The sequence below is a fragment of the Ixodes scapularis genome, unplaced genomic scaffold, assembly GCF_016920785.2.
Source record: "Ixodes scapularis isolate PalLabHiFi unplaced genomic scaffold, ASM1692078v2 PGA_scaffold1__304_contigs__length_218370807, whole genome shotgun sequence".
Taxonomy (NCBI): domain Eukaryota; kingdom Metazoa; phylum Arthropoda; class Arachnida; order Ixodida; family Ixodidae; genus Ixodes; species Ixodes scapularis.
This window is the reverse complement of record NW_024609846.1, coordinates 113,908,336-113,930,588: the sequence shown is the minus strand read 5'-3', so window position 1 is coordinate 113,930,588 and position 22,253 is coordinate 113,908,336. Positions and strand designations below refer to the sequence as shown.

Here is a 22,253-nt window from a genome sequence, read left to right as displayed (position 1 = left end):
CGCTTTGTTAAGTAACATCAAATGCAATTCAATTAAATTTTTATTTCAAATCAATCCATACAATATAAAAACCTGGCCCACAAAAGCATTTTTACTTATTTTTACTACCTATAGCTGCGTGCCATCATTGTGTGCACAACTTCTGCACTTTATTTTATAACACGTTCAGACTATTTTCACCGCTGGCGTACCGGACACGTGCGAAAAAAAGAATCAGCGTTAGCAGTGGAGCCCATTGAGTATGTAGACGACTCTAAGACAGACGAGGGTTTAGAGGCCAATTATTCATGACAGCGGAAATTCTCTAAGGTGGTAGTGGCGCAGAGAGAAGCGCAAGATATATTTATGACCACGCGTTTATGACCTTCAAGAAGTCAAATATAATCAACACAAAAAGTCACTATGTCTGTTTTCTGAAAGCATCGCACTCTACCTTCATAACGAATAAAAAACAGTAGCTTTTGATTATATGATGGAATCATTTTTGCGGTATAAGTTTTAGCTTGATGTGTTTATTTATGAATTAAAAGAAAAACTATAAATTGTGTTCGGTCTAATATCTGCAGCCATTCATTTTTTTAAGACGTACAATTTAAATAATCCATTGGACACACAGGGCTGGCTCCACGGGCGAAAAATGACAGGAGGGCGCGTAAGCTTCGCCTTTAAGAGTGGAACGAGAGAACTAAATATAAACCTCTCACGTTCCCAAGCCGGGCAAGCGTGTTTGCGTGGCTATAGTCGGTAGCGTCATTCTGTGTCCGGCACTCGTCGAGTACGGACGCATATATAGGACAGCTCGCTCCGATAGAGCGGAGGTAACGGCCACCTCGGGCCGCGGTTTTGCTGCTGACTACGTGTCCCAGGAGTATCAGATTGTGATGCATGCCCTGCCAAAGGACGTTGCTTTTTCAACCACCCTGTTCCTTCACTGTGACATCACCGGACGACCGTATAGGATTGCGGACTTCAAGATAAGACTCGAGACCGCAGGTGTACTGCAGGACTTGAAGGCATGCGGACCGTACCAGATGAACCTCTTCTCGGCGGTCACATTCCACTCCTTGGCCTCGAAGCACAAGGTACTGGAGGCAAAGGAGCTCCAAGTTAAGGGAGAGCGTTGCCTTGTTCTGGATTTAAACAGGGCCGACGTGCTACTGAAGCTTTATTGGTTGCCCATAGAAGTTCCAGACTACCTCGTTCGCAAGGCACTCGAGCCTTTCGGAAAAGTGGAAAGTGTGGAAAGGGAGACCTGGCGCGAAGATGGCTTCAGAGGCGTTGAGCCAACAACAAGGAGAGTGCGCCTCAAACTCATGGACGGCGTGACGACGGAACGACTAGCCAACGACTACCCCACCAGCTGCGGGTTCTCAACGCCAACACGCTTGTCATCGTTCCAGGTAGGGCACCTATGTGCTTGCGCCGCCGGAGGTGTGGGCATGTTCGTCGAGACTGTCGGGCGCCGCGCTGTGATTCGTGTCGACGATTTGGTCACTTAAAAAAGGACTGGGTGCGACCCTACGCAACAGTCATTAACGTGAAGCCCCAGGGGCGCAGCTATGAACTTTTAATGGACGAGGTTGAGGCCGAGGCGACTGTGGGAGAAACGAACACTACGGACGGTGCCCCCGTCCAGCGTCCATCCTCAAGAGACAAGGAATCAGGCGACATGTATCTGCCCCTCTCCGTGCCTTCAACGGAAGAAGCTTGGACAGGGGCGAGGAAAGAAAGCAAACTTCGGAATTAAAAACAGCGCGAAAAGACGAGGACCGCACAAAGAAGTGACACGGACGTAGCGCTGACTTACAACTGAGTTTATTGAACACAAAACCGCGACATATATTTGCGGTGTCACGAACAAAAGAGAAGAAAGAATTCAGCCCACGTGATGCATCACCAATAAAAATAAAACAATGATAATATATATATATATATATATATATATATATATATATATATATATATATATATATATAAAATGCGCCATGACACAGCCGTACAGAGTACGTGCTAAAAAGCGAGCAAGTCAGAAAATTCATCTCTTTGTCTGATAGGGCCACAGAAGGACTGCTTACACATGCTGCGCCCAACCTCGCTATCTCAACAGCCTCTAGAATTTCCCGAGTAAGCTGGTCCCTATGACGCTTAACAACCTCACATCGTTGTGAGGTTGTTGTGACGAGACACGGTTGTGGAGACACTGTAAGCGTGCTCTCTTAACCTGTCATTGAGACAGAGGCCCGTCTGGCCAACGTAACGCTTGCCACACGTCAGAGGGAGAGAATAGACCACCCCTTTAGAACACGAGACGAAGCGATCTCGATGCCTCGTATCGCAAGCCGTGGCCGTGGCCGATTGCAAAGGCCGTAAGAAGAGAAAGAGAGCGTCGCTTCTAGTCCGGCCGTGGTTCATCTTAGTTAAACATATAAAATAGCGCAAAAAAATATAAGGACAAAGAGTATACAGGACAAGCGCTTGTCCAGTATACTTCATGTCCCTGCCTTTTTTGCGCTATTTTATATATTTAACGACGAAACTACCATGGACGTTACATAAAGCTCCACTGAAAAGCGACCCCTGGATTTGGCAGAGAGTGAATACACTGAGGACGAGGACTACCCAGACGCGCCTAACTGGTAAAAGCTGCAGAAAAAATCGTACCATCAAAGCCCGAGGACAACGTTAGCCCAACTCACGGTAGGTTGTACTCGTGATCACCTCAGTCCTTTTAACTCTCGCATGTTTCCTCATCGATGTATAAGCTTAAAGTTGTAACGCTAAACTGCTCCAGCTTGATTATACCCCCCTCAACGAAAGAGCGGATGTTGAACTTCTGCAGGAAACGAAACTCAGGCTCGGACTTGTAGAGCATGCGGCTAAGTTCTTTGAGCGCCTTTTTGACTTCCGGTACTCTAACGCTATTTCACATAGCGCTGGCACAGGAGTTCTAGTTCATAAGAATAAGGAAATTTCTGCGTTTCCAGAATGGGAAACTGATCACAGCGGCAGAGTATGCGCAGTGGATTTGCTGTGCCACGGCGATGTGCTGCGGGTTGTGTCAGTCCACGCTCCGAACGATCCGGCAGAATGAAGGGCGTACATCGAAACATTGACAAAGGTGAATGTAGGCGGCGAATTGAATTGCGTTTTAAACGCGAACAGATTTCGCAAGCTAAATGAAGTTACGCACATCATTAGAACGCTAGTCTCCATTCGCATGATGGTAACGGAGCGTAAAAAAATAACTTCTTCACTTCATGGTTACAGGACCAATTGAAAGGCAGCGGGCGCATTCAGCGGCCGCAATCATGAAGAGAACCACGTTAGAACCTTGTGCCGCTCAGTTCGTAGACGCGACCATATACAATTCAGTGGACTCGCGTGGTTCATATTTGAAAGGGAAATTGGCGAGGAAAATGAGAAAGAGGCGAGCGGCAGGGAAGGATGGCTTGGGAAAGCTACGTGGCTGACGTCATGCCCTCCCCGTAGTAAAAACCGCGCAGACTACGATGAATGAGAAATACTACCGAATGAATGTATGAACGAATGCTAACCGCTGTACACTTTATAACGGGCGGTGCCTTGCCCCACCTAGTTTAGAAAATAAAAACCAAAAGTATGGTGTCTGTCTTCCGCCCCTCTAGTAGCGAATTCCAAAGGACGCCACCGCCACCGAACCAGGCTTCCCGCTTTGCAGCCAAAATACACCACGGTTCGCTTGCGGCCGGTGCGAATGCAGTTTTCAATGGAGAATGATATTCGTTTACAGGTCCGCGTCTACTATCGCGCCATTTATGTAATGACACGTGAACTGAACTGAGCGCAGGGACCAACGTCGGTAAAAACGATGCAGCATACACTTCTCCGCCGCCCCGACGTTGTGTTTGGATGTTGACCGGGAAAACGAGGGGGTGCGGCATAAATGAATTTTCAAGCCTTCTTCGGGATTGCAAGGACACACAGCGACGGTAATGTCCTGCTGACAAACGTTACACCTTTCCATGTGTTGTATAAACATTTTGGCGTTGATTTTGGCCTACGCTTAATTGGCACGGATCTATCACGATATGTTTTAGTAATGCACACACTAAAAAAATTTCAAGATACGTCGTTCACACCTATGAAGGGAATCCCAACCAGGTGTTCCCTTTCGAAAGCTAATAAAACGTTACGCTGCAGGGTCGCTGTCACGCAATTTCTACATGCCGAATCTTAGCCAGTCGTTTCGCTCCCTCGCAGTCATTGTCAATTTCAGAGAATCCAACTTGGGACAGCAAAAGCGCAATTTTCCGATGACGACAAGCGAAATCACTCGAATCCAGTCGGGGAACGGACCCTTACGAACTCGTGACGCCCATGTCGCAGCGACGGGGCACCACCACAGAACAGCACGAGACAAAACAGCAGAGCGACAGAAAAGCACGTGCCAAAACGTAAACAGCAAAAAAAAAACCAAAAAGAAAAACAAAAAAAAAAAACACACACAAGAAACACGCACGTAAATACATACTGTTTTTTTTCGCTTTATGACATTATTAGGAGCACGCACCTAATTATGAGGTACTTCAGCAGAACATGTGCTTTGCCGTTACATTTTATTATCAACCCTTTTATGTTTTTATATTATTGCCCTGCACAGCTATATTTTACTACCTACTTATAGCTTTTCGTGTATGTTCAGCTATATGAAACCTTCCCACCGCAAGCCAATGAAGCTAAATTGTTTGCAGTCGTTTTAATTACTGATTGATTGTTAATCCGTTCGCGTTTTATATCCATACAAATACGGTACCCTATGTACCAAAAGGAGAAGATGATTGACGGCCAAAGAGGACGCACCCTATCGGGTTCAAAGGCATAGGCGAGAATCTCGCAAAGACTACTCAACGTCCTGTCCCAGAATGCCACACAGCTCCTCATTGACGCTCTTGTGGGCTGTCACTTTTTTACCGTGTCTAAGCTATGTGTAAAACAATAGTGTATGTCAAATAGGCTATTTCTTCATAAGTTCCACTAAACTCGTCAATTGTGATCTTTATTTTTCCTTAGGGTAAATAGGGTGCCGCATTTGTATCGATATAAAATGTTAACGGATTAACAATAAATCATCCATTAAAAATGCGGCAAGACATTTAGCGTCATTGTCTTGCGGTGAGCGGTGGGTTTTATCTTCCTCAACATGCACGAGACGCTATAAGTAGGTAATAAAATATAACGACACAGGTAATAATATAATAAAGCCATATAACGGTTGATAATAAAATGTAACGGCAATACACAAATGTTCCGCTGAGCACGTTAGCAGCGCGTACTTAATTTAGGCGCGTGCTACTAATAATGCGTTCTCCAGCAAAAAAAACAAAACAAAAAACAACAACAACATGCATTTGTCCTCCAGTCATACTAGAAGACAAATGTGTTAGTACGGCGTCGATAACATTATCACGAAAAGAGATAAACTATTTAGCCGCAAATTAGCCTAAGCGTAGAGACAGGAATTTTTTACTCATATATATGTCGTCTCTTTCTATTTGCAAATCGCCTAAATTCTGAAGAAGTAGAAGCCGAAGTAAAGTACGCAATACAAAGTTGTTAGTGAGCGCTGCGTGAGAGGAGTGTTTTTTGGGTGTGTGAATGCTTGAGTGACAGTTTTTCGAGTGCGCTAAACGTCGACAAACGTGCGTGCTGTTTTGTTTGTTTGCAGTTTTGTCGCATGGTATTTTGGCACGTGCTCTTCTGTCGCTCTGTTGTTTTGTCGCGTGCTGTTTTGACGCTAGCTGTTTTTGACACTGTACTGTTTTGACGCGTGATGTTTTGACCATGCCGTTTTGTCGCGCGCTGTTTTGTTGCGTGCCGTTCTGTCGCGTTCCCCGTTGCGCCAACAGAAAATGCACGCGCTAGGCTTGAGTTAACGGCAACACTAGGCCGAAGGCCTCTGCTGGGTTCCGAGGACCAGCGTTTTTATATAAACTATACCGAGGATAAACCTGCATTAACTGTACACTTGCTATAATTAGATTTATTGCCATCAACAAGAAAGAACGATGAAGTAAAAAAAATGACACAAAAGTAAAAAAAAAAAAAAACTGAGAAAGAATTGAAAACAAGATGTCTGTACTCACCAGGACTCCGGCACGATCGAAGACAAGAAGTTGGCGTGGTGGAAAACTGATGTGGGGACAGGGGAGGAAGAGGAGGGGAGAGAAAAGAACAAAGGACATTGACTGTTTGATCACACAGTAGGAAGCATGTCGCTGTATTGAATTGCGTCAAAAATATATCGGCCACCAAAGATGAACACGGAGAAAGCACCAGCGAGCCTGTCGAAAAAACAGTCGGGGAAAAAAAAAAAACAATAATTACAGGATTAGAAAAAAGTGAAGGAGCCCTGTTTTCTTTCTTTTCTTTCTACGGGTATTTATGAGAAGCGCGTGATCTTAAATACACGCGTATTGCTGTTAGATTGAAAATCAGAGTATCGCAGTAAGAAAAGCAGCCTGCCTTCAAAAGCACGCGTTCAATTGTTCGCGATGATGTGGTTTTCCTTTTGTTTGCTAAATCTCTCTTCTCACTTTTAGAAAGAAGACCCTCGCTGACCGATGTCGGCGAGAGCTTGTAGCTCTGAGCAGTACTACAATTCCATTTAGTGTCGCAATGTTCATTTAGTGAAAAAAAAAAAGACAACTTTCTGGACATTTACCTTGACAAGTAAGTGCCTCGGGGCGCGTCCCTTGCGTAAGCTATTCGCGCCTGTCGTTTTTCAAAGCGACTCAATTTTTACACTTTGTTTTCTTCAAAGCAAAATGTTTTACACTTTAGTTTCTAGCGGGATGCTCTGTCAAAGTGCCCTGTCAAGCGCCGTCTCTCAGGCAGTAAAAATGCTAGTTCCCGGCGTAATGTTTTTTTTTTTTTTTTTTACATTGTTTGTAATAGAAAATAAATTACAGCGTTTTTTTTATGTTCTACATGCTTTACATGCAACGAACAATGCTACGCCTTAGACATATATAGGACGGTGTAATACGGAAGAAACCTTTTTTTTATTGCAGCATCCTATTTTTACAAAATTGCACTTCTTCCGTAGTTTAGCAGGAAAGTGCACCCAGTTTCGAAATGTGCACGGCTAGACACAACTGCCGTCATAAGGCGTTTCAGTGCGAGATGATAGCCATTCTCAGAGCGTCAAAAGAAACGTACAAATGTTTTTTTTTTTTTTTTTTCCAAAAGGGCAAAGACAATATGGATCCCAAAAGGAACATTACACGAGAAAGATGTTGAAAAAGTCTTCCCGAATAGACGCACCAAATCCGTTCTTGGGAAAGCGCGAACACTACGGCTCCCTCGAGCCAATCAGAGCGACGGAGGCGAAGCACGTGTCTGCCCTTCCCAAAGGTACGGGGGCGAATGCCCATCCCACAACTGCTGGAGAAGAGGAAGAAGAGGAAGTCTTCTCTTACCAGGACCCTCTCTTCTGTTTCCCAGACGCCTCTTTTGTCCCCCTTAAAGAATAGACTGTCACTCGACATTTGTTCAAAAGCGGCTTCGACAGCACTGCGCGCAACCAACCAAAGATGAGGTATAGTCCCGTGTCATGTTCCGAGGCACTGGTTGGCTCATTGGGACCGTAACCTCCTCTGTTTGCCAAGTTTGTGAAAAACAAAGTTTCGGGAAATACATCTGATTCCGCAAAAATCCAGTGGCCTTGGCGCCGACAGGTTTTACGTAGTTCAAACGGCTGGACGCGCTGCAACTTCATTTTTTTTCTCCTTTGGATTGGGAGGAGTGGCTGGTGCCAGCTATCGCAGGGGGCTTTTGTAGCACCAGTCGAGACAGCAGGAAACAATGAAGTTTTGCGCATTTCTGATAAGCCGGACGAAGTAGTTCTTACAATATTTGGTTGTCGAAGCAAGAAGCGATGCTTTTTGGCGTTTTGAAACGTGTAAGTCTCGATAAGGTAACAAATATATGATCTAAAAATCATCTATCGCGTATCTAATTCTCCACATAAAGGGGAACTTAGTAATGCTCCGGGAAGAGCTGGACTTTTTTTACTACGGTACTTACGGTGAAAACGAGTGTAGAATGTTCGAGTGTCGAGCAGTACTCGGGAGACAGACTCCGGGAGGCCGTGTTGGCCTCTTTATCTATTACGTTCGGGGCATGAGTAAACACGAATCTTCTAGAAGCACGGAGAAATGTTCTTTCTCGGTCATGCACGCGGCAATATGCTCGTCGAAAAACGCCATAAAATATTCGCATTCAAGCACAATTTCTCATTTCACTGTGCTCCTTTCATAGACTTGCACGTAATGGTCGCCGGTGGTGCCACATAGTCACAAAATTGGCCAGGCTTCAAGGTAAACCGGCACGCCAGCCATCCTAGCGCTTAAAATTGTTGGTGCGAGTTATGGGAAGTTTATTGTGAGATAGCACAAAACGATTTTTTTTTTTTTCGTCTTCCAGAAATGTCAAAAACGGTCCGCGACAGAGCAAGGCGACGTCGCCTGAGTTTTCTAACACCTTTTCGACCGAGACACTGTTTATAAACGACCCCTCATTCGCCCACACCGAGTGTGGGCACTGCGCCTGCGCAGAACCCAGATTCGCCGAAGGCGAAGCATCTGCGCTAAACTTGTACGTGACGAGTTACAAGCAACTGATTACTTCTAATCAATTACATTATATTGTAACTTTTTAAGGATTCAGCTGCATAACTATCTTGCTGTAATCAATTACAAGTAATCAATTATATGTTTCCGAAAGAGCTAAAATGAGTTTTTGTTTACGTAAAAAAAAATCGGTTTGTCTGCCCGTGCGATTCCTCGATTGAAGACGAAATCGGTGACAACTGAAGGACGTCGCCTGCACGAGCTTCGTCGTCTTCTGGCAGACGAGCTCAGTCGTCGCTGCTATGGTTGCGCAACGTCGTCCGTCTCTGCGGACGCTCCAAAAAATCGGTCCACGGACGAGTTTTCCAGCTTTTCGCTTTTCCCACCTGAAAAACTTTCAACAGGCGGTCCCAACATTGAAGCGCTTCGCTTTCTACAGAATTCAGAAGCGTCCGTCGAAGCACTGCGCAACCACGAACTGCTATGCAAAGTGTATGTGCGCAACAACACCGCTCTTCCCTCGAGCGCATCTGTCGCGAGGGGCTTTAGCGTCGAGGCATATACCTTCACCAGGAAACGTGGGAAGATGACTTAGGAGAACTTCGAACGACAACTGCTGTTGCAGCTTAACAAGGTGGGAGTGACAAAAGGAAACAAAATGTAACCACTTCGAACATATGTATGCATTTTGATTTCGCAATAAAAGGTTAAAAAAAAAACAAAAAAACAGAAAGCAAAGTAAAAACTAATCAGTTAGTTTCTGGTAATTTTATAATTACTTTTCCGGTGCAGTAATTGATTACTTTAATAAGTTACATTTTTCAATAAAGTAATTGTAATTTCAGCCAGTTACTCTTTTTTTTTTTTTCCAGTAACGCGTACAAGATTGATCTACGCATGCCCATTGCCCACATCAGAGCCACCGCACCGGCATGACGTCAGAGAGTTGAGTTGGTCTACACAAAGCGCAGGAAGCCGCACCAACCCTCAAGATGGCGGCGCTCACAACAGAATTAGGGGATGGAGAGCCGGCAGCTTATACATCACACACGCACAAAAAAAAAACGGTCTGCAGACACTCCCTGACGCATCCTCGTATAACGGTCACATCGGTCATGCAAAAACTGTCTGCATATTTACATGTACCTGTCCAGCCGGCTACAACAGACATCATTGGGCAGGCTAGCCGGAAGGTATGTATCGGGTCCCGACAGCTAAATCGGCTCATCGAGCAGAACTTGGGACAATCCGATACCGCAGCGACCCGTGGCCAAGCTTCCGTGTGCGTGACACGAAGCCGGGAGCGGCCAAGCCCAGTCAACGCGCCTTTCATTTTTTTTTTTTTTGCGTGCACTCGACCGTTTATTCTGTCTCCCGGCTCTTTCTTTCGTTATTTTGATTCTTTCGCATCTGGATTCAAAGTGTCGGTCATGAATTCCTTATGCTCGACCCTAGAGCTATGGTGCCCGGCACGCGTCTACGACTTGTGTGTCTACAGCGTCGTAAAGGTGGTTCCTCGGTATCCGCCGGCTGATGACGTCGTAAAAGTGTCACGCCGTCGTCGGGCGCGACCCTGGTGGCGGCACGGCAGCGGAGGTGGATGCGACAGACGCCTGGTCTGCTGTAGGTCGCCCTCCAGTCTCAAAGTCTACGGGATGTATACCGACGACAGCGACCATCGCGTTCGCTCGTACTCTTGGCCGAGACTTCTAGCACCAACCGTCAGGATCGCGATGATCCGACAACGCGACGCGCCGAGTTGGTTCTCAGACGTATAATTTTTTTCTCACTTCGGGACGAAATTTTGATGGGCGGGCGGGATAGGTGCGCTTAACGGGCCAGTCGACGACGCATTATCACGCTCCAGAGTAACGACGCTCCAGCCATCGGGTCGATGGATGGATGGATGATAACGGCTGTACCTAACGGGCGGTAGCTTGCGCCCTCTAAACTCCACCCATCGTGCCGCTTACAATCATTGTTGCCAGTCATCCGAAAGTTTTTCCGAAATCGCTGTAAACGTTTTTCCGTCATAAATGCTAAAACTAGCGCGTTCTAGCTGAAAACAGTTCACGTGTGTGCGTGTGAGAGAGGGGGGGAGAGGGAGAGAGCAAAACGATGTCGCTTGAGATTTCTGACACTGTATTTAAAGGTAAGGAAGTAGCATTTTCGAATCGTAACGATCGCCAATATACCTTTTATCATATATCCACCAACAACAGCGGCTGGCGGTCGCCATTTTTGGGGGGCCCGAAGCGTGTGATTGGATTCGAGACCAAACCGAACGATGACACAGCACTCGTGTCCAATATGTACTCAGAGTAAGTGCCCAACGAATTCCCTGTTCAGTCGCTCCAGCCCAACCCTTCCCGATACCCCCCATTTTAGGTTACTGGTAGAAATATACCCTGCCGAAAGACGCTGAGGCAACGCGAAGGAAATGAAGCGCTGAATCTTCAAATCTTTAAACAGAACGTTTATTAAAGCGGTCATCATCAGCGCGCGACTTTGTTTATGAGCCCATCAATACCCAAGGGCGAAAGAATCCAAGAGATATACTCTAAAGAAAGCGCGCAGACCATACGTAAAATAAACACAGTAAAAAACATATACGAAGGATCTAACAAGCCAACGACAAAACATAAAAATGCTCGATGAAAAAGAAAAAAAAAACAATATATTTTTACGGTGGGTTTCACTCGTTTTTTCGCGGAGATTCTTTGACTTGGTGGACGTCTAAAAAAAAAAAAAAAAAAAATGAGCGTGCAAAAAAAAAAAAAAAAAAAGAAGAAGACGAAATTGGTATTGATGAAAGCGGACAAAACAAGAAACATGAACGTGACACAAATGAAACGGGAATACGGAGGCAAGAAAAATAAATGGAGATTGACGAATCCATTTGGGGAATGAAGTGCATGTTCGATGGAATGTGTCGTCAACCTTAAAGGAAGGAAACATAAAAAGAAAAACGTCGTTAAAAATGGCCCGTCAGGCTCCAAAACCAAGCGCGACATTTTAAAGCGAGAAACGCTCCCGTTCGTGCCATTAGACAAGGAAGCTTAAAAATCCCGACCTTTTTTTCTTTTTGTGGCTGTGTCGTTTCTTACAGCGAGGTCTGATAGGGAAGTGCGCCCATCAAATGAGGCGTGGTGCACCAGGCTGTGTACCGAGACAATTTGTTCGAAGCAACGTCCATGATGGATTGCAATAACCCCCCCTCCCCCCCCCCCCCTCCCCCCCAAAAAAATGGAAAGAAAAGAAGGACGTTTAAGATTATGCTTAACATCGGTGTGTAAAGGAAAGAAGCATAGCAGCGAGTTGGTTCATAAAAACATGGCTTAAAGGAAAGCTAGAGGTTCTGAAAAAACAAAATAGCACTGAAACCTAGCGTTTATTTTTTTATTTTTTTATCCCACAATTCCGAACATGATTACTATTTGCCCTAAAATATTGGTAAACGCGAGAAAAAAGAAAGAAAAAAAAAAAAACAGGACGGGACTACAGTTACTAAATAACATATACTGAACAGTATCGGCAATCCACTCCTTGATTATCTTCTGGGTGCCACCAGTTTAACGTTTAGTGTAGAGCGGCAGCAATTGGCGATAGCCATACTTCGAGACTGTGACGTCCTCAGGTCTAGAAACGGCCTTAGGTATATCCCAGGCGATATCATATTGCTCTGTCGCGGGCTGTTGTAACGTTTCTGTAGCGCAGAAAGGCGTTTCCTAAGATTTCAGATAAAGTTTCAGATTACCAGGAACAACTTCCAGGATAAAAGCGGAAGTTTTCGTCAGTCTCTCGTTCGAAAAAAAAAAAAAAAATGATGACGAAGTTGTGGGGATTGGATGTTTGGCGTTGTCAACAAAGCGATTCCCGGGATTTCGTCGTCAAGCTTCGCGATCCCAGCGGTGACGATATTTAAAAGCGGCTCACACAGTGGACAGGAGCACCGCGTGGGCATCCGATGTGGGCTCGTGACAACCGATGCCTCGACATTCATTCGAGTATCGGCAGAAAGGGGATCTCCGACCCTGCAGCGCAACCCTTTACCTGGAATGAGATTCTGTTTCATCGTTTGGCGTCCTTCTTCCTGATTTGTTTTGCTTTTGCGACTACTGCATCGTATAATCAGATCATTCAAACACACTCGCGTTTTTAGTTTTATTCTTGTGGCACATTTGCGCACGCAATTTTCAGGCTAGCCCTCTCGCCAATTTCGATTTCACTTCGAAGCGCGGTCCACGGGCAAGTGAACACGGTCTACACGGGAGCTTTACAGCACGGTTCTCCACCTGATCGAATCTCGGAGTGTGCGTGATCTAAAATTTCCCATCACTTCCGCTCGTTACTCCGGACTATAATAACCACGCTTGCGTCGACCAAGCTTAGCAATACAATATTCCCTAACCGCTCCCTGCGCGCTCTACTAACTTTTAAACAACACTAGTTAGTGGAATGTAGTGAATACGGTTCCTAACGTCTAATTTGTTTTTGCTTCTTTGCTAACCTTGGATCCTTAACGTGCATTACGCACTTGTGATTACGCGAGCGTTCGCCGGTGCGGTGCCCATCCGGGCCGAAAGTATTGGGGCGGCTGATCGAATCCCGGCGGCGCGAGTTTTCGCTCCACTTGTTGCGTATAGAACACACACACAAAGAAAATTCGATGAAAAAACTTTAGCAGGCGTCACTTCCACCGTTACGGGGCGTATGGCAATGTTTTCCAAAGTTGGGCTAGGACGGATAAACACTGCACACCTTGCTGCATACAAGGACGGCGTTGTGGAGCCAACGTCACGAAAGTTAGGCGAGGATATGAAATTCGACTCCCACACCCCTACATTACGCCGAAAACAAGCGCGCAAACTTTAGTACTAACCTCCCGCACAAATGGGCGAGCTAACAATGGGTGCAAAAAGACGGACCGCAAGCACCTTCTCGGGGTCCGTGACGTTTCGGTACGAGACGTTTTCGCGAGGCCTGCTTCCGACGGGGAAACTTTCCCAGCTATGCCGAAGTTAATGGCGAGTTGTTCCCTATCGTCTCTCACGTTGCAGCACGATGAAACAATTCTGAGCATACGTGGAGCCCCACCGTCTGCTTGACGCATAATGTCGATCCGATGTAAGGTTCCTGAAAGATTTTCCAGGAAGAGAAGACGAAAGTTCGTTTTGCTTTAGCATTTTGTGATTCCAGAAGGCAAAGAAGGCGGAAGGAAGCAAAGCAGAGTATGATGAGGACCTTGTTTTGTGTTCGTTGTATTTTTTGTCCGTTCTGGAACTCACAATGACAAAAGAAAAGTGATCGTGTCGCTTCCAGGATACACGAAGCCTCCGAGTAAGCCTGAACACGACATCGGCCGCAAAAGCGCATAAGTGGGCATCACATTTTATCGCGTTAGTTGTTGAGCGGAGTACCTTTCATCGCACTGGTAGTTTTGACGTCGGAGTAGGAATACTGAACCGAAATTCGGATTTCGCAAAATAATTCCGTAGAAGCGTAGAACGGGACGCTACGAACTCCAAAACATCACTCATACATCGTAATCTCAAACGGATGGCCGTACTTTTGGAAAAGAAGGGCGTGATCAAGCGAGGTCTTTGACGCCATTGTCCTCCTGTGAAATTTGAGAATGAGGGGAAGCGGCCTCGCTTCCCTCCTCCTCGCTTCGGTTCACCAGCTCGACGGGACAAATCGAGGAGGAGAGGGAATGAGAATCGTGACGTGGGTCGTCTCGTCGGCCGCGGTACAATCGCGCACTTCTTTTCCAAAGATACGGCGATCCGTTAGGAATATCGCTGTATGAGTGATGTTTTTGGGTTTTGCAGCGTCCCGCGCCTATCCGTCCAGCCTTGTTTTGTGAAGCTCGAAATTTCGGTTCAGTATCCCTTTAAAGGGCGATTCGCACATTTGCGCTGAGTTCGACCAAGTGCGAGGGTTGCTATGGCAACAGCTGCGTCGACCGAGAATGCTCTCACTGCCACCTCAAACAAAATCGGACCCAGGGGTCCGATTTTGGGCAAGGCATGAGAACGAGGGCGTTTCTTCCCAGCTGCTGATTAGATGTGACGGCACAGCTTGCGCGTAATCAACTGATTCGCGGGTTCACAATCGGGAAATATTTCGGTGAAAACGTCTCACCAACAAACCGATAGCGAGAGGGATCTCGCTGCCTCTGACGCGCTTGACCTTAGTACTCCTTAATCCACCGGCAGATGTCAGCTCGTGTACGGCAGCGGAGCAACTTGACATTTGCAAACGAAACGCGGGTTGTCAATGGCTTCAAACATAAAATAGCTGACGATCACAATTTCAGCCTGCGTCCGATCCGACTTCGCCGCGATGCTCGGTTTGTAGCAGACGGTCAACCTTTTTCCCGTTCTGTTAGCAGACTAAGTCTTTCGTTTTATTTTCTTCTGCGAACGGCGCTTCGTAGCAGACATACCGCGTTCTTCGCTCGCGTTAGGAGGTCTCCGAATGCTATCTTCGGTCGATACTCGAAGCGCAAATTAGATCTCGTTCTCGATCTCGCGGTGACCAAAATCGCCGTTTCATTTCGTCCGTCTTCCTCTCCGCATCTCCTTTAACGGCAATATTCATTATCGGCGAGCTTTCACAGTGGATCCCGCGTGTGTTTCTTCTACGCCGTGGCCAACGTTGGGCTTTGGCCCGCTTAAAGTCACTGGAGCCAGTGACTTTAGGCCCGCTAAGATGAGAGGGAATATATCTCCGCTATATATAGCGAGGCAATTTTTCCGCTACTTACAGCTGAGAATAAGTGCCTTGATTGTGACGTCATGCTACATGACGTAACTAGTTTCCCGCTAAATTTAGCGGTGCATTTCTCTGTCACTCTTAGCGGATAACAACAGTGTCGTCACTCTTACGTCGCCACTGATCTCTATGACAATTGCTGGATCGCGTTTGCCCGCTCCGTGAATGCGGCCACTGGCGGCCCTCTTTTTGGTAGAGTTATATTACCTCTATAGGTACAGCTGCTGCAGCCACTATCATCCATCCCTGGCAGACAGCGTTGTGGCAGTTGTGGTGGCAGGCTGCCATCAAGATAGCGTGGGTGATATTTCCTGCTTGATTGAAATTGTTTGACGAAACATATTTTTGAAACACGGCGTGAACGGTAGCCCGATCTTTGAGGACCCGGTAAAAGTTTCACAAAATCGCAGCACCGGGAAAAAGCAGCACAGCACGCATCGAAAGTCGCATCGAAAGTCGCATCGAAAGTCGCATCGAAAGAAGCATCGAAAGCAGACGTCGATACGGAGTCTGCTTTCGATGCGAGCTGCGCTGCTTCCCCCGGTGCTGCGCTTTCGTAGAACTTTTGCCGGGTCCTCAAAGATGAGGCTACCGTTCACGCCGGGTTTCAAGAATCTGCTTCGTCGAGCAACTTCAATCAAGCACGAAATATCACCTATGGTACAGTGTACTAGATCCACGGCTATTTTATGGCAGCCTGCCGCCATTGCGCTGTCCGCCATATTACTATGATGGCTAGAGATAATATAACTCTACCAAAAAGATGGCCGACCGTAGCCGCATTCCCGTCCATAGGCGGAGCTGGTCAAACGCGATCCAGCAAATAGATGTAGAGATCAGTGGACATTGCAGTGTCACGTGACGTCATGTCACTTGATGCCATTTTCTCGCTAGATTTAGCCAGCAAAATTTTCCACTCAATTAAGCAGAAATTCAGTGCCACGTAATGTCACAGTGTCACGTAACGTTGCTAAATTTAGCTGGAAAATGTGTCTACTAATTTTAGCAGAAATTTCGTGCCACGTTACGTCGTTGTGCTACATAAACAGAGCCCGCTAAATTCAGCTAGAAAATTTGTCTACTATATTTAGAAGAAATTTAGAGCCTCTTTACGTCGCTGTGCTACATAAACACCGTCCACTAAATTTCGTTGGAAAATTTATCTACTATATTTAGCAGAAATTTAGTGCCACGTTACGTCGCTGCGCAACATAAACACCGTCCGCTAAATTTAGCTAGAAAATGTGTCTACTAATTTTAGCAGAAATTTAGTGCCATGTTACGTCGCTGTGCTACATAAACACCGTCCACTAAATTTAGCTAGAAAATTTATCTTCTATATTTAGCAGAAATTTAGTGCAACGTTACGTCGCTGTGCAACATAAACACTGTCCGCTAAATTTAGCTAGAAAATTTGTCTACTACATTTAGCAGAAATTTAGTGCCACGTTACCTCGCTGTGCAGCATAAACACCGTCCGCTAAATTTAGCTAGAAAATTTGTCTACTACATTTAGCCGAAATTTAGTGCCATGTTTCGTCGCTGTGCTACATAAACACCGTCCGCTAAATTTAGCTAGAAAATTTATCTACTATATTTAGCAGAAATTTAGTGCAACGTTACGTCGCTGTGCTACATAAAAACCGTCTGCGAAATTTAGCTAGAAAATTTATCTACTACATTTAGCAGAAATTTAGTGCAACGTTACGTCGCTGTGCAACATAAACACCGTCCGCTAAATTTAGCTAGAAAATTTGTCTACTATATTTAGCAGAAATTTAGTGCAGCGTTACGTCGCTGTGCAACATAAATACCGTCCGCTAAATTTAGCTAGAAAAATTGTCTACTACATTTAGCAGAAATTTAGTGCCCTATTACGTCGCTGTGCTACATAAACACAGCCCGCTAAATTTAGCTAGAAAATTTATCTACTATATTTAGCAGAAATGTAGTGCCACGTTACGTCGCTGTGCTACATAAACACCGTCCGCTAAATTTAGCTGAGAAATGTGTCTACTAATTTTAGCAGAAATTTAGTGCCACGTTACCTCACTGTGCAACATAAACACCGTCCGCTAAATTTAGCTAGAAACTTTGTCTATTATATTTAGCAGAAATTTAGTGCAACGTTACGTCGCTGTGCAAAATAAACACCGTCCGCTTAATTTAGCTAGAAAATGTGTCTACTACATTTAGCAGAAATTTAGTGCCATGTTACGTCGCTGTGCTACATAAACACAGTCCGCTAAATTTAGCTAGAAAATTTATCTACTATATTTAGCAGAAATGTAGTGCGACGTTACGTCGCTTTGATACATAAACAATGTCCGCTAAATTTAGCTGGAAGATGTGTCTACTAATTTTAGCAGAAATTTAGTGCCACGTTACGTCGCTGTGCTACATAAACACTGTCCGCTAAATTTTGCTGGAAAATGTGTCTACTATTTTTAGCACAAGTTTAGTGCCACGTTACGTCACTGTGCAACATAAACACCGTCCGCTAAATTTAGCTAGAAAATTTGTCTACTACATTTAGCAGAACTTTAGTGTCATGTTACGTCGCTGTGCTATATCTTACGTCGCTGTGCTACACATCCGCTAAATTTAGCTGGAAAATTTGTCTACTAATTTTAGCAGAAATTTAGTAGAACGTTACATCACTGTGCTACATAAACGCCGTTCACTAAATTTAGATAAAAAATTTGTCTTCTAAATTTATCAAAAATTTAGTGCCCTAGTTACGTCGCGCGCTACATAAGCACCGTCCGCTAAATTAACCGGAAACAATTTCCCACTAAATTTAAGATAAATTTACTGCCACGTGACATCACCGTGCCACGTGACGTCACCACGTCACGTCACGTCACTGTACAAAATAAACACCATCCGCTAAATTTGACGGGAACATTTCTTTTTCTCTAAATTTAGCACAAATTTAGTGCCACGCGACGCCACAGTGTTACATGAACACTGTCCGCTGAAGTTAAACACGGCAGTGTTAGTGTGTGCAACCAGGTGCAGCGAATCGGCTGTCGCAGCAGTCCATTTGCAGGATAGGAATCGCGATCCTTTACTTTTTGCTGAAGCCTTCGTTTTCAGTTCCGTCATCTCTCCCTCGATATGCCTCCTCCCCACATCCCTTCCCCACCCTCGCAATAGTGCTGACTAGGGTGCCTACATGTTTCGGGCGGAAACATGTAGGCACTCTAGTGCTGACAATAGGCCCTTTGTCTGGAAGAGGCCAACGCGGTCCCTTACCCGCCAATACCTTTCGCTTCACTCACTCGTAAAACAAACACAAACCAAAACATGGCCGCTTGCACACAGACGAAAGAATAGAAAGAAGCCATCCCAGAGGAAGCTAGTTTGCTGTTGCCCGGACAGGTTCAACGTTTCCTTCGACTCCGAGGCTAGATTGTAATTGATTGGTCCCGTTGTCGTGCGTACGTCGGTCGACTGGAGCGCGAGTGACAACAGCTTCGACCGCCGCCCGCGGGTCCCCGCTGTCGGGAACAGAGGCGCGCACGCCAATCCCGCTTCAAAGGAAACTGATTGTCTCCGCGCGATCCTCCGCACAATGACGCTTCGCATTCCCAGTTACAGAGAAGAGGAAAAACAACAAAACGGGAGGAACCGTGCGTGCTGTGGACGGACGTCAAGGCACGATCATGCCCGGGCCACAAGGTGCAGCACGCTATAGCCTCCGTTCGCGAACTATAATAGGACTAGGAGACACGGTGGCTAATGAGTGGAGCGTACACGCTATAGACGCTGGGTTTCCGGTATCCTCGCGTTTGTTGTTGGGGGACGCAATTTGGCGTGATAAACCGCTGTTGTGGCGTTTTTCGCACTCACAAAACATCGGTGCTTATAGGTGTCTATGCTGCGCGTGATCTCGATTCCAGCGAGCAAAAGTAGGAGAGAGAGAGAAAAAAAGTTCCCGCTCCCTTGCAGTTACCGTAAAATGACGTAAAATTGCTAACAGAGGTGAACAAAAGCGAAGAAAGGGGCACAATATAAACGTAATCAATATTGTTCGAGTTTTCCATGTCGAATGTCGTACGAAAGGCGATAATACCATGACCAGTGGCAACAACGCCGAATGATCCATTCGGATATTAGTGCCTGCATCACGTGTGTACATTTATCGGCGTGTTTCGGCAAATTCCGAAACGTTGAAAGTTGTATGATGCTTTACAAGGATTAGCAAACTTTGTTTTCTGTAAATAACTGAGCTCGTAATTAGCATTTTTTCGAGGTGACGAAGGGATTTCCGCACTGCCCCGATTCGCCTTGGTGCCGCTCAGATGAAAGCTTCGTTGCTTCGCCTCACCGATGGGGAAAGAGACCTGAAGCCACCGTCCTAAATATCATAGAACGTAGGCCATTTTAATATACATCTTCTGCGCTCCTCCAGCTTTGTCCACTAGGCCCTGGAACGCATCCCGAGCACAAGCAACAGACCTCTTGAATATTAGACGTCGCCGCGAATGCATCCTCATCACTCACCACCTTTCACGCGGGTGATAAGCGCTGCTGGTTTATAGGTGAGAACCCTAGGCGGAAAAGCGAAGGGGTGCCGATGCAAGTTCGGTACCAAGATCACTTCCTTTCTGCTATCAAGTTGTAACTTTACAAAAAATTTAGCACAAAATAGGTACAAAAAAAAAAAAAACATTAGTCATGTAACGTGAAGGAAAACACGCGCTTTTTGCTGCACACCGTAAATTATATAGTCGTATACGGCAAGAAATTGAGGAAGAGGAGGAAACGAGAGCGGGCGGAGACACCATGGAGTGCCGAGCCCTGACATGATTTGTGGGAAGATGCAAGGAGCTGCCTTTGCCTCTACTCGCTGTTCGAACACGTTCGAACGCGACCGCCGAGCACCGAACACGGGCTTTCGGCGTCCGAACGCCTTCGACGAGTGCAGCGGAGACAAAGGCAGCTATGCGGAGCGAGAGTATCGTCTGCTATCTTTCCAGCGGTTGTGATGATGTCAGAACGCCGAGCTCTGATTGGTTCTGCCGTGCGTCACAAAGGGTCTTAAAAGAAAGAAGTGCACTCTCCTCATAAGAATACGCAGCAGAAGTGCATTTACAAATGCGTTTCTTTTTAAAATATCTGCAATAAAGAGCTCCCAGTTTCCGAATTGCAACGATGAAGAAAACATTGGCCACATCCTCTTCAACTGCGAAGAATATAGCGATCCACGTCACCGGTTCGTCACTGAGCTCGCCAGAATTGGACTTCGTGATCCAGACAACGAAGACATCATCTATCCAAGTGGTTCGGTCCGTCGCCGCCAAATAATACAACACCTGCTACTGAACCTCCTCGACGAATCCGGTGTCGCAAACCGCCTGTGAAATAACTCGACATTAACTCAGCGCGTTCACGTCTTTATTTTATTTTTCTCTATTTTCCTTCCCCCTTTCTTTATCCCCCTTTTTTTCCTTTCTCTCTACTTCTTTTCATGGGGAACCAGTTCAGCATTACCGCTAGAACAACCTCCCCTGCTTCTCTCACGCCACCTCTCTCTCTCTCTCTCTACCCCCTATCCTTCAATCAGAGCCAACCAGAGCTTGGCGTTCTGACGTCATCGCAACTCCTGAAAAAGTAGCAGACGATACTCGCACTCCGCATGGCCTTGCGTCTGCCCGGTAATCATACCGAACGGGACTCGGTGTACTGACGTCCCCGTGCGCTCTCGTCTCCTCCTCTCCCTCAATTTCTCGCCGTATAGTCACTGGCAGGGTAAGAACAGCGGGAAGTTTCTTTCGAATGCCCGGCCTCCAGCCCTTCGAATCCTGTCAGCGACTACAGCCAACACCTCCGCATGGTTTCTTCTTCCTCTATGAAACGTCATCACAGTCGGATCGCGCTCGGTCGGCTATTCGCGACTCCAGCGACCTATAGGGGGCGCCACCACCAAACAAACATGGCGGCTGAGTCCAGGTCGCGGCGGCTCGGCCGGGCCGCCTGAACAGGTGGCCTAATCAATTTAACAAATTTTCTTTTGTTTAATGCCCAATTTTATAGGTATTTGAACTGAGACGGTGAAGTGTAGCCGGTGCAGATAAACTTGCAAAGCTTAGTTTTGTTTTGCCGGTGTTTTTTTGTTCTTTTCGTGTCAAACTTTCGTTTCGGAGATTTCGTTCAAAACCGAAACTATGGGCTCCGGAGAGGCGGTAATATACTAATCAATTTTGATCATTTAAGGAAAGCGGCGATGACTATAGAATTGTTCCACAGAGAGTAACTTTTCAGCTAACTCGCATGCCTCGACCATGCGACTTATCTGTCCGCGGAATCGAGCTTTTGTGCGTATCTGCGTTTACGAAACAGCTCCAGTCGTCTGCTCGGCCATCAACACAGGCTGCAGGAAAATTGCGAAAATTAAGCAACCGCTTCTTGAGCCAAGGACCATGTTAACCCGCCGGCGCCCCACTAAGCAGCTGATACTCGTATTTCAATTCAGGTTTTAGTAGCAATCGAGAAGTCATTTTGACGAGCGGGTTATGTATTATATTACGTACTATGGTCCCACTAAAGCGATATTAGTATATCCTTCGGGTTGAAATATGAGCTTAGTTGACTAGCTATTAGGTGAGCTGCTGAATAAAAGTATATTTGACAGACGAAGACATACTACTTAAATTTAGCCAAATGGTTTTATAGCCGGCACCACGGAGACAAACTGAAGAGAGTCTTCATTGAAGATCCACGCAGAACCTCTCTGCATTGAACTTTGCTTCGAATCCTGAACGGAGAAAATTAGTATTTTTTGTGGCCGGTCAACCTGATCAATGTAGACGTATATTGCTGCTGGCTTCGACGTCCTGGTAATATAAATATTGGAGGCGC

At 46.0% G+C, this 22,253-nt stretch overlaps 1 protein-coding gene across 1 annotated transcript in view; it reads right to left on the bottom strand.

The window, feature by feature from the left end:
* LOC8053888 (sodium/hydrogen exchanger 2) overlaps nt 1–22,253 on the bottom strand; it is a 657,649-nt gene that overhangs the window by 194,806 nt on the left and 440,590 nt on the right. Inside the window, exon 5 of the mRNA XM_040205731.3 lies at nt 6,123–6,168. Coding sequence (XP_040061665.1) covers nt 6,123–6,168 — 46 coding nt within the window. The remainder of the gene's footprint in view (nt 1–6,122; nt 6,169–22,253) is intronic.